General features: G+C 50.0%; 1 protein-coding gene across 1 annotated transcript in view; it reads right to left on the bottom strand.

The window, feature by feature from the left end:
* Positions 1 to 13300, bottom strand: part of LOC128949217 (transcription activator BRG1-like) — a gene marked incomplete at its 3' end in the record, with an annotated part of 47893 nt that overhangs the window by 25147 nt on the left and 9446 nt on the right. The window contains 7 exon segments of the mRNA XM_054294071.1: positions 1 to 21; positions 609 to 782; positions 2007 to 2180; positions 5235 to 5361; positions 8199 to 8439; positions 10174 to 10272; positions 13011 to 13300. The exon segment at positions 1 to 21 is cut by the window's left edge and continues 48 nt beyond it. Coding sequence (XP_054150046.1) covers positions 1 to 21; positions 609 to 782; positions 2007 to 2180; positions 5235 to 5361; positions 8199 to 8439; positions 10174 to 10272; positions 13011 to 13300 — 1126 coding nt within the window.

The following is a 13300-nucleotide window of genomic DNA, read 5'->3' as shown; positions in this document are numbered from 1 at the left end:
TCCATCCACCCATCCATCCATCTATCCACCATCCACCCATGGACACTGTCCGTCCATCCATCCATCATCCATCCATCCATCCACCCATGGACACTGTCCGTCCATCCATCCACCCCAACGTTGTCCATCCGTCCCGCTGCCCCACCATGAGCCTCCTCATCCTCTCCTTCTCGATGCGCTCGTTCTCCATCCATCCATCCATGGACATTGTCCATCCATCCATCATCCATCCATCCATCATCCATCCATCCATGGACACTGTCCATCCATCCATCATCCATCCATCCATCCATCCATCCATCCATGGACACTGTCCGTCCATCCATCCATCATCCATCCATCCATCATCTATCCATCCATGGACACTGTCCGTCCATCCATCCATCCATCCATCCACCATCCACCCATGGACACTGTCCGTCCATCCATCCATCCATCCGTCCATCCATCCATCCATCATCCATCCATCCATCATCCATCCATCCGTCCATCCATCTATCCATGGACACTGTCCGTCCATCCATCCATCATCCATCCATCCATCCACCCATGGACACTGTCCATCCATCCATCCACCCCAACGTTGTCCATCCGTCCCGCTGTCCCACCATGAGCCTCCTCATCCTCTCCTTCTCGATGCGCTCGTTCTCCTTCTTCTGCTCGCGCTCGGTGTTGGCGTGGTAGGTGGCCACGGCCTTGGTGAGCTTCTGGATCTTGCCGCTGACGCTCCGGTGGTACTCCTTGAAGTCCTTGGCGTGCTGCAGGATGCTGTTGAGGTATTCCTGTGGAGGAGAACGAGAAGGTCAACGCGGTGGGAATGGCAGGAGAAGGTGGACTGGAGGAGATGGAGGGGTTGGGTGGAGGTTGGAGGTTCTGGTGGGTCAGGAGAGGGTTGTGATGGTCAGGAGAAGGTTATGATGGTCAGCAGAAGGTCCTAATGGTCAGCAGAAAGTTCTGATGGTCAGGAAAGGGTTGTGATGGTCAGGAAAGGGTTCTACTGGTCAGGAGAGGGTTGTGATGGTCAGGAGAAGGTTGTGATGGTCAGGAGAAGTTCTGATGGTCAGGAGAAGGTTGTGATGGTCAGGAAAGGGTTCTGGTGGTCAGGAGAGGGTTGTGATGGTCAAGAGAGGGTTCTGATGGTCAGCAGAAGGTTCTACTGGCCAGCAGAAGGTCCTGACGGTCAGGAGAGGGTTCTGATGGTCAGGAGAAGGTCCTAATGGTCAGCAGAAGGTTCTAATGGTCAGCAGAAGGTTCTAATGGTCAGCAGAAGGTTCTAATGGTCAGTAGAAGGTCCTGAGGGTCAGTAGAGGGTGCTGACGGTCAGTGGAAGGTCCTAATGGTCAGTAGAAGGTTGTGATGGTCAGGAGAGGGTTCTGGTGGTCAGGAGAGGGTTGTGATGGTCAGGAGAGGGTTGTGATGGTCAGTAGAGGTTTCTAATGGTCAGTAGAGGGTTCTGATGGTCAGCAGAAGTTCCTGAGGGTCAGCAGAAGGTCCTAATGGTCACTAGAGGGGTCTAATGGTCAGCAGAGGGTTCTGACGGTCAGTGGAAGGTCCTAATGGTCAGTAGAAGGTTGTGATGGTCAGGAGAGGGTTCTGATGGTCAGGAGAGGTTCTGATGGTCAGGAGACGGTTCTGAGGGTGAGGAGAGGGTCCCAGAAGACATTGCATGGTCCCAGTGGTCAGTAGAAGGTCACAATGGTCAGTAGAAGGTCTCAATGGTCAACAGAGGGTCCCAATGGTCAGCAGAAAAGCCCAGCAGCCACCATATGGTCCCAGTGGTCAGTAGAAGGCGTCAACGGCCAGTAGAAGGTCCCAATGACCATCAGAGGCTCCCACCAGCCATCAGGTTGTCTCAAGTCCCATTGAGCGCTCCCAAGAGCCACCACCAAACCTTGGACCACCAACCGCCACCCCCAACCCCCTGAAATCCCTGAAAATCCCCGGAATTCTCCGGAATTTCCATGGAATTCCCACCCCCAAACCCCCCCCCCGAGGAAAGCCCCGACCTGGTGCTTCTGGCGGCGCTTCCTCTCCTGCTCGATCTTCTGCTGCTTCTCCAGCTTCTCGGTGATGCGCGCCTCGCGCAGCGACTGCCGCTTGCTGCGCTTGTAGGCCTTGGCGTTGAGCGCCGTCTCCAGCGCCGTGTCGCGCCGCATGCACACCACCACCTCCTGCCGCAGCTGGGGACCCCAAAAAAGAGAAAACCGAGGTCGGTTCGGGGGCCACCACAAAGTTCCTGTGCTCCTGACGCAGCTAGAACCCCAAAAGAACGTCCATGAGGTCGTTACGGGGGCCACCACAAGGTTCCTGCTCCTAATTTCCCTGTGGTTTTTTTGGGGGTCACCACAAGGTTCCCGGTCCCAAATTTTGGTGTTCCCACTGCTCCTGATGCAGTTGGAACCTCAAAAGAACGTCCAGGAGGTCATTATGGGGGCCACCACCAGGTTCCTGGTTCCAAATTTTGCTTTTTGTGGAAGCCACCACCAGAATCAAATCCTGGTTTTCTTGGGAGCCACCACAATGTTTCTGGTCCCAAATTTTGGTTTTTGTGGAAGCCACCACAAGGGGCTGGTGCGCTTGTAGGCCTTGGCGTTGAGCGCCGTCTCCAGCGCCGTGTCGCGCCGCATGCACACCACCACCTCCTGCCGCAGCTGGGGACCCCAAAAAAGAGAAAACCGAGGTCGGTTCGGGGGCCACCACAAAGTTCCTGGTCCTAAATTTGGGTTTTTGTGGGAGCCACCACCAGAAGAAAATCCTGGGTTTTTTTGGGAGCCACCACCACCTCCTGCCGCAGCTGCAACACGAAGAGAACGTCCAGGAGGTCGTTATGGGGGGCCACCACAAGGTTCCTGGTCCCAAATTTTGGTTTCTTTGGGAGCCACCACCAGGTGGTGCTCCTGCCGCAGCTGGAAACCCAAAAAGAACGTCCATGAGGTCGTTATGGGGGGCCACCACAAAGTTCCTGGTCCCAAATCTCCTGTGGTTTTTTTGGGGGCCACCACAAGGTTCCTGGTCCCAAATCCTGGTGGTCCTGGTGCTCCTGCCGCAGCTGCAAACCCCAAAAGAACGTCCAGGACGTCGCTATGGGGGCCACCACAAGGTTCCTGCTCCTAATTTCCCTGTGGTTTTTTTGGGGGCCACCACAAGGTTCCTGCTCCCAAATCTTGGTTATTTTGGGAGCCACCACCACCTCCTGCCGCAGCTGGGGACCCCAAAAAAGAGAAAACCGAGGTCGTTTTGGGGGCCACCATGAGGTTCCTGGTCCCAAATCTCCTGTGGTTTTTTTGGGGGCCACCACAAGGTTCCTGGTCCCATATTTTGGTTATTTTGGGAGCCACCACCACCTCCTGCCGCAGCTGCAACACCAAGAGAACGTCCAGGAGGTCGTTACGGGGGCCACCACAAGGTTCCTGCTCCTAAATTCCCTGTGGTTTTTTTGGGGGTCACCACAAGGTTCCTGCTCCCAAATTTTGGTTATTTTGGGAGCCACCACCACCTCCTGCCGCAGCTGGAAACCCCAAGAAAGAGAAAACTGAGGTCGGTTTGGGGGCCACCACAAAGTTCCTGGTCCTAAATTCTGGTTTCTTTGGGAGCCACCACCAGAACATTCTCGCTCCCAAATTGTGGTTTTGGGAGCCACCACCACCAGGTTCCTGCTCCCAAATTTTGGTTTTTGTGGGAGCCACCACCAGAACCAGACCCTGTTTTTTTTGGGAGCCACCACCACCAGGTTCCTGCTCCCAAATTTTGGTTTTTGTGGGAGCCACCACCAGAATCAAATCCTGGTATTTTTGGGAGCCACCACCACAAGGTTCCTGCTCCCAAATCCTGGTGGTCCTGGTGCTCCTGCTGGGGCTGGAACCCCAAAAGAACATCCAGGAGGTCGTTATGGGGGCCACCACAAGGTTCCTGGTCCCAAATTTTGGTTTCTTTGAGTCCCACCACCACAACGTTCCTGCTACCAAATCCTGGTGGTGTTCCTGGTGCTCCTGACACAGCTGAAATTCCTGAGGCCATTTTGGGAGCCACCACCACAAGGTTCCTGCTCCCAAATTTTGGTTTTTGTGGAAGCCACCACCAGAACCAGACCCTGGTTTTTTTGGGAGCCACCACCACAAGGTTCCTGCTCCCAAATTTTGGTTTTTGTGGAAGCCACCACCAGAATCCAATCCTGGTATTTTTGGGAGCCACCACAACATTCCTGGTCCCAAATTTTGGTGTTCCCAGTGCTCCTGATGCAGCTGGAACCCCAAAAGAACATCCAGGAGGCCGTTTTGGGGGACACCACAATGTTCCTGGTCCCCAATCTCCTGTGGTTTTTTTGGGAACCACCACCAGAACCAAATCCTGGTTTTTTTGGGAGCCACCACAATGTTCCTGCTCCCAAATCCTGGATTTTTTGGAGCCATCACCCCAAGGTTCCTGCTCCCAAATCGTGGATTTTTTTGGGAGCCACCACCACAACGTTCCTGCTCCAAAATCCTGGATTTTTGATTTTTTGGGAGCCACCACCACTCCCAAATCCTGGATTTTTTTTTGGGATCTACCACAACGTTCCTGCTCCCAAATCCTGAATTTTTTGGGATCTACCACAACGTTCCTGCACCCAAATCCTGGATTTTTTGGGAACCACCACCACAACGTTCCTGCTCCAAAATCCTGGATTTTTGATTTTTTGTGAGCCACCACCACTCCCAAATCCTGGGTTTTTTGGGATCTGCCACAACGTTCCTGCTCCCAAATCCTGAAATTTTTGGGATCTACCACAATGTTCCTGCACCCAAATCCTGATTCTTTTTGGAGCCACCACCACTCCCAGATTCTTGGTTTTTTTGGGATCTACCCCAACATTCCTGCTCCCAAATCCTGGATTTTTGATTTTTTGGGAGCCACCACCACTCCCAAATCCTGGGGGTTTTTTTGGGAGCCACCACCACAACGTTCCTGCTCCCAAATCCTGGATTTTTGATTTTTTGGGAGCCACCACCACTCCCAAATCCTGGTTTTCTTTGAGATCTACCACAACGTTCCTGGTTCCAAATCCTGAATTTTTTGGGATCTAGCACCACAACGTTCCTGCTCCCAAATCCTGGATTTTTGATTTTTTGGGAGCCACCACCACAACGTTCCTGCTCCCAAATCCTGAAATTTTTGGCAGCCACCACCACTCCCAAATCCTGGATTTTTTTTTTGGGATCCACCCCAACGTTCCCGCTCCCAAACCCAGCCCTCACCTGGCGCTGGAAGTTGAGCAGCCTCAGGGCCTTGAGCTCGATGGTGGCTTTGGTCCTCAGGTCTCCGGCCAAGGAGCCGGGCAGGTTCTCCAGCTCCTGGATGCGGTGGGCGATGCGGGCTTGGAGCCTGCGGAGGATGAGGAGGAGGAGGAGGAGGAGGAGGAAGATTTGGGATGATTTCAGCTTGTAATTCCCGTTTGGAAGAGGGTGGGAGTGGTGGGAAGTCACCTCCAGAATTTTGGGATGAGTTGGGATGGGATGGAGAAGAAAAATGAGAAGGAGGTGAAGGGGGAGAAGGAGGAAAGGAGAGGAGGAGGAGGAAGGAGAGGAAAAGGAAGAGGAAGAAGAAAAAAAGGATGGGAGGAAGAAAGTCCCAGAAGGTCTCAGGAAGAAGAAAGAAACGAAGAAGAGGAGGTGATGGAAAGCTCCAGAAGATCTCATGAAGAAAGAAAGAGAGAAATGAAGAAGAGGAGGAGGAGGAGGAAGGTTCCAGAAGATCTCATGAAGAAAGAAGGAGAGAAATGAAGAAGAGGAGGAGAAAGGGTCCAGAAGTTCTCATGAAGAGAGAAATGGAGAAGAGGAGGTGATGGAAAGCTCCGGAAGAGCTCCTGAAGAAAGAAAGAGAGAAATGAAGAAGAGGAGGAGGAGAAGAAGGAGAAGAAGAAGGAAGAGGAGGAGGAGAAGGAGAAGAAGGAGGAGGAGGAGGAAAGCTCCAGAACATCTCATGAAAAAGGGAGAAAAATGAAGAAGAGGAGGACATGGAAGGTTCTAGAAGGTCTCAGGAAGAAGGAAAAAAAGGAGAGAAATTAAGAAGAGGAGGACATGGAAGGTTCCAGAAGCTCCCATGAAGAAAGGAGAGAAATGAAGAAGAGGAGGACATGGAAGGTTCCAGAAGCTCTCCTGCAGAAGGAACCCCATCCAACCCCACCCAGGAGGACGTGGAAGGTTCCAGAAGATCCCATGAAGAAAGGAGAGAAATGAAGAAGAGGAGGACATGGAAGGTTCCAGAAGCTCTCCTGCAGAAGGAACCTCATCCCACCCCACCCAGGAGGACGTGGAAGGTTCCAGAAGGTCTCATGAAGAAGGGAAAAAAGGAGAGAAATTAAGAAGAGGAGGACATGGAAGGTTCCAGAAGCTCTCATGAAGAAAGGAGAGAAATGAAGAAGAGGAGGATGTGGAAGGTCCCAGAAGCTCTCCTGCAGAAGGAACCCCACCCAACCCCACCCAGGAGGACGTAGAAGGTTCCAGAAGATCCCATGAAGAAAGGAACAAAGAAAGAGAGAAATGGAGAAGAGGAGGACCTCGAAGGTTCTAGAAGGTCTCAGGAAGAAGGGAAAAAAGGGACAGAAATGAAGAAGAGGAGGACATGGAAGGTCCCAGAAGCTCTCCTGCAGAAGGAACCCCACCCAACCCCACCCAGGAGGACGTGGAAGGTTCCAGAAGTTCTCATGAAGAAGAAGTGAAGAAGAGAAGGATGCAGAAGGTTCCAGAAGCTCTCATGAAGAAGAAATGAAGAAGAGAAGGATGCAGAAGGTTCCAGAAGCTCTCATGAAGAAGAAATGAAGAAGAGAAGGATGCAGAAGGTTCCAGAAGCTCTCATGAAGAAGAAGTAAAGAAGAGAAGGATGCAGAAGGTTCCAGAAGCTCTCATGAAGAGGAAATGAAGAAGAGAAGGATGCAGAAGGTTCCAGAAGCTCTCATGAAGAAGAAATGAAGAAGAGAAGGATGTAGAAGGTTCCAGAAGCTCTCATGAAGAGGAAATGAAGAAGAGAAGGATGCAGAAGGTTCCAGAAGCTCTCATGAAGAAGAAATGAAGAAGAGAAGGATGCAGAAGGTTCCAGAAGCTCTCAGGAAGAAGAAGTGAAGAAGAGAAGGATGCAGAAGGTTCCAGAAGCTCTCACGAAGAAGAAGTGAAGAAGAGAAGGATGCAGAAGGTTCCAGAAGCTCTCACGAAGAAGAAGTGAAGAAGAGAAGGATGCAGAAGGTTCCAGAAGCTCTCATGAAGAAGAAATGAAAAAGAGAAGGATGTAGAAGGTTCCAGAAGCTCTCATGAAGAAGAAATGAAGAAGAGAAGGATGCAGAAGGTTCCAGAAGCTCTCATGAAGAAGAAATGAAGAAGAGAAGGATGCAGAAGGTTCCAGAAGCTCTCACGAAGAAGAAGTGAAGAAGAGAAGGATGCAGAAGGTTCCAGAAGCTCTCATGAAGAAGAAGTGAAGAAGAGAAGGATGCAGAAGGTTCCAGAAGCTCTCATGAAGAAGAAGTGAAGAAGAGAAGGATGCAGAAGGTTCCAGAAGCTCTCATGAAGAGGAAATGAAGAAGAGAAGGATGCAGAAGGTTCCAGAAGCTCTCATGAAGAGGAAATGAAGAAGAGAAGGATGCAGAAGGTTCCAGAAGTTCTCATGAAGAAGAAGTGAAGAAGAGAAGGATGCAGAAGGTTCCAGAAGCTCTCATGAAGAAGAAGTAAAGAAGAGAAGGATGCAGAAGGTTCCAGAAGCTCTCATGAAGAAGAAGTGAAGAAGAGAAGGATGCAGAAGGTTCCAGAAGCTCTCATGAAGAAGAAGTGAAGAAGAGAAGGATGCAGAAGGTTCCAGAAGCTCTCATGAAGAAGAAGTGAAGAAGAGAAGGATGCAGAAGGTTCCAGAAGCTCTCATGAAGAAGAAGTGAAGAAGAGAAGGATGCAGAAGGTTCCAGAAGCTCTCACGAAGAAGTGAAGAAGAGAAGGATGCAGAAGGTTCCAGAAGCTCTCATGAAGAAGAAGTGAAGAAGAGAAGGATGCAGAAGGTTCCAGAAGCTCTCACGAAGAAGTGAAGAAGAGAAGGATGCAGAAGGTTCCAGAAGCTCTCATGAAGAAGAAGTAAAGAAGAGAAGGATGTAGAAGGTTCCAGAAGCTCTCGTGAAGAAGAAGTGAAGAAGAGAAGGATGCAGAAGGTTCCAGAAGCTCTCCTGCCACCCCACCCCTCCGTACCTGTACTCCCTCTCCTGCAGGATCTCCACGGGGTCGAGCCCGCGCGGTTTCTGGATGGGGGTGATGCGGTTCTGCTTGGCGTGCATGGGCAGCGCCGGCGGCGCCGGCTGCCCCGGCGAGGGCGGGGGGGGCCCGGGCGAGGCCGGCGGCACCGCGGGGGGCACCGGGGACGGGCGGCCGGCGGGGGGGGGCGGCAGCAGCTTCTGGGGGGCCCCGCCCGGAGCCGCCGCCGACAGCGGGCCTGAGAGGGGGGAGAAAAAAACGGGAATTTTGGGGTTCAAATTTCACCAAAAAATCGAATTGTTCGGGCAGGAATTGATGGGAGTTAGATGAAAATATGAGTATCTGACTTGTGGAGAAATTCGTCCCGATTTCACCCAAAATTCCTATTTAGTTATGAGGAAATTGACCGTAAATATCCGAAAAAAGTCGAATTATTCATCCCAAAGCTTCTATAAATTACCTGGAAATTGACCTCAAATTCCCCCCAAAAAATTGAATTATTAAGTCCAAAATTTCTATTAGATACTGGAAATCAACCCTACATTCCCCCCAAAAAATCAAATTATTGGGGCAGGAATTAATAATTTGAGTATCTAAGTCGGGATGAGCTGGCGGAAAAATTTGTCCCAATTTCACCCGAAATTCCTATTTAGTTACATGGAAATTGACCCTAAATACCCCAAAAAAATCGAATTATTAAATCCAAAATTCCTATTAGTTACCTGGAAATCGACCCTAAAGAACCAAAAAAAATCACCCAAAATCATGAGGAAATCGACCCTAAATACCCCAAAAAAATCTAATTATTAATCCCAAAACTCCTATTAGGTTACTTGAAAATCAACCCTAAATACCCAAAAAATAATCGAATTCTTTGGGCAGGGAATGAAAAATTGGAGCATCTGACTTAGAAACAGCATGTGGAAAAAATTGTCCCAATTTCACCCAAAATTCCTATTAAATATGTGGAAATTGAGCCTAAAGAACCAAAAAAAATCACCCAAAATTATGAGGAAATCCACCTTAAATTCCCCCCAAAAATCAAATTATTATGGGAGGAGTTAAGGGGAGTTGCACAAATTAGGAGTATCTGACTTGTGGAGAAATTCATCCCAATTTCACCCAAAATTATGAGGAAATTGACCCTAAATCCGCCCCAAAAAAATCGAATTATTAAATCCAAAATTCCTATTAGTTACCTGGAAATCAATGCCTAAATCCTCCAAAAAAATCAAATTATTTGGGCAGGAATTAAGGGGAGTTAGACAAAAATTGGGGTGTCTGAATTGGGATGAGTTTGTGGAAAAAATTGTCCCAATTTCACCCAAAATTCCTATTGAGTTATGTGGAAAATTAACCCTAAATGCTCAAAAAAAAATCAATTTATTTGGTAAGGAATTATGATGAATTATACAAAAACTGGAGTATCTCTATTGGGGTGAGCTTGTGGAAACTCATCCCAATTTTTTTCCCAAAATTCCTAATAGTTAAATGGAACTAAAATTATATTTATATTTATATTTATATTTATATTTATATACCTGGAAATCAACCCTAAATCCCCCAAAAAATATGTTTATTTGGTCAGGAATGTAAAATTTGAATATCTGACTTGGGGTGAGCTTGTGGAGAAATTTGTCCCAGTTTCACCCAGAATTCCTATTTAGTTAGGAGGAAATCAACCCTAAATAACCAAAATCACCCAAAATTATGAGGAAATCAACCCTAAATAACGAAAAAATCAAATTATTAGGGGAGGAGTCAAGGGGAGTTGCACAAATTCGGAGTATCTGACTTGTGGATGAATTTGTCCAAAATTCCAGCCCCAATCCCAAGATTTTAACCAGGAATTTTTTTTTCCATTCTCACCCTCCCAGAGCTGAGAAATTTGGGGTTAATTTGCAGAAATTTGGGGTGAATTTTCAGGAATTTGGTGAATTTTGGGTGAAATTTGGTGAATTTTGGGTCTTACCTTCGGGCCAGGGTTTGGGGGGTCCCCCTGGGGGCTGTCCTGGCATTCCTGGGGGAACTCCTGAGGGTCCAGGAGGGGGCATGTTGGGCCCTCCTATTCCTGAAAATACCCAAAAATTAGGGAAAAATGGGAAAAAAAGGAGAAAACTCCCCAGAGATCCCTCAGGATAGAACGGGACAAACTCCCAGAGATCCCTCAGGATAGAACGGGACAAACTCTCCATAAATCCCAAGATGGAAACAGATGGAGATCCCCACATATCCCAGATGGAATGGGACAAACTCCCCACAAATCCCAGGATAAAATGGGACAAACTCTCCACAGATCCCAGGATGAAAAGGGATGAGTTCCTCACAAATCCCAGGACAGAATGGGACAAACTCCCCACAAATCCCAGGATGGAATGGGATGAGTTCCCCAAAGATCCCAGGACAGAACAAGGACAAATTCCTCAAAGATTCCAGGACAGAACGGGACAAACTCCCCTCAGATCCCAGGATGAAAAGGGATGAGTTTCCCACAAATCCCAGGATGGAATGGGACAAACACCCCAAAAATCCCAGGACAGATGCCAGGATGAAAAAGGATGAGGCCCCCCCAGATCCCAGGATGGAATGGAACAAACTCCCCACAGATCCCAGAATGGAATGGGACAAACTCCCCACATATGCCAGGACAGAATGGGACAAATTCCCCACAAATCCCAGGACAGATCCCAGGATGAAAAGGGACGAGGCCCCCTCAGATCCCAGGATGGAATGGAACAAAGTCCCCACAGATCCCAGGACGGAAAGGGATGAATTCCTCACATATCCCGGGACAGAATGGGACAAACTCCCCAATAAATCCCAGGATGGAACGGGACAAACTCCCCACAAATCCCAGGACAGAATGGGACAAACTCCCCACAGATCCCAGGATGAAAAGGAATGAGTTCCCCACATATCCCAAGATGGAATGGAACAAACTCCTCACAAATCCCAGGACGGAATGGGACAAACTCCTCACAAATCCCAGGACGGAATGGGACAAACTCCTCACAAATCCCAGGATGGAACAGGACAAACTCCCCACAGATTCCCCAGACAGAACAAGGACAAATTCCCCTCAGATCCCCAAAGACAGAACAGGACAAACACCCCACAGATCCCAGGGTGGAACAGGACAAACTCCCTTCAGATCCCAGGACAGAACAAGGACAAATTCCTCACATATGCCGGGACAGAATGGGACAAACTCCCAGTAAATCCAGGATGGAACGGGACAAACTCCCCACAAATCCCAGGACAGAACAGGACAAACTCCCCACAGATCCAAGATGGAAACAGATGGAGACCCCCACATATCCCAGATGGAACAGGACAAACTCCCCACAAATCCCAGGATAAAATGGGAAAAACTCTCCACAGATCCCAGGATGAAAAGGGATGAGTTACTCACATATCCCAGAACAGAATGGGACAAACTCCCCACAAATCCCAGGATGGAATGGGATGAGTTCCCCAAAGATCCCAGGACAGAACAAGGACAAATTCCTCAAAGATTCCAGGACAGAACGGGACAAACTCCCCTCAGATCCCAGGATGAAAAGGGATGAGTTTCCCACAAATCCCAGGATGGAATGGGACAAACACCCCAAAAATCCCAGGACAGATGCCAGGATGAAAAAGGATGAGGCCCCCCAGATCCCAGGATGGAATGGAACAAACTCCCCACAGATCCCAGAATGGAATGGGACAAACTCCCACATATGCCAGGACAGAATGGGACAAATTCCCCACAAATCCCAGGACAGATCCCAGGATGAAAAGGGATGAGGCCCCCTCAGATCCCAGGATGGAACGGAACAAAGTCCCCACAGATCCCAGGACGGAAAGGGATGAATTCCTCACATATCCCAGGACAGAATGGGACAAACTCCCCAGTAAATCCCAGGATGGAACGGGACAAACTCCCACAAATCCCAGGACAGAATGGGACAAACTCCCCACAGATCCCAGGATGAAAAGGAATGAGTTCCCCACATATCCCAAGATGGAATGGAACAAACTCCTCACAAATCCCAGGACGGAAATGGGACAAACTCCTCACAAATCCCAGGACGGAATGGGACAAACTCCTCACCAAATCCCAGGACGGAATGGACAAACTCCCCACAGATTCCCCAGACAGAACAAGGACAAATTCCCCTCAGATCCCCAAAGACAGAACAGGACAAACACCCCACAGATCCCAGGGTGGAACAGGACAAACTCCCTTCAGATCCCAGGACAGAACAAGGACAAATTCCTCACATATGCCGGGACAGAATGGGACAAACTCCCCACAAATCCCAGGACAGAACAGGACAAACTCCCCACAGATCCCAAGATGGAAACAGATGGAGACCCCCACATATCCCAGATGGAACAGGACAAACTCCCCACAAATCCCAGGATAAAATGGGAAAAACTCTCCACAGATCCCAGGATGAAAAGGGATGAGTTACTCACATATCCCAGAACAGAATGGGACAAACTCCCCACAAATCCCAGGATGGAATGGGATGAGTTCCCCAAAGATCCCAGGACAGAACAAGGACAAATTCCTCAAAGATTCCAGGACAGAACGGGACAAACTCCCCTCAGATCCCAGGATGAAAAGGGATGAGTTTCCCACAAATCCCAGGATGGAATGGGACAAACACCCCACAAATCCCAGGACAGATCCCAGGATGAAAAGGGATGAATGCCTCACATATCCTTCAACAGAACGGGACGAACTGCCCCCAAAACCCCCCAAAACCCCTCCCCCATTACCCCAAACCCCCTCCCCCACTCCCCCACCCCCCTCCTCACCGTGAGGTCTGGAGTATCCGGGCGGCGCCGGCCCCGCTCCGGGCGCTTGCCCCGGGCCCTGCGCGGCCCCGGCGGGCGGAGGTAGAGCCGGGATCTGCGGCTGCATCCCCGGCAGCGGCCGCTTGCCCTGCACGGCCACCTGCAGGTGCTCGGGCAGGGGCTGCCCCCGCGCCAGCAGCTTGTAGGCCATGATCTGGGCCCGCAGCTGGTGCAGCTGGGCGGCGTTGAAGGGCGAAGGGCCCCGGCCCAAGGCGGGGGAGTCGGAACCGGAACCGTCCAGGGCGGCGCCG

This window comes from Melozone crissalis, unplaced genomic scaffold (assembly GCF_028551555.1).
Source record: "Melozone crissalis strain CALT ecotype California unplaced genomic scaffold, PUWL_Pcris_2 ptg000207l_1, whole genome shotgun sequence".
NCBI lineage: Eukaryota > Metazoa > Chordata > Aves > Passeriformes > Passerellidae > Melozone > Melozone crissalis.
Note: the sequence above shows the minus strand (reverse complement) of the source record. Positions and strands in the feature narration are given on the sequence as shown.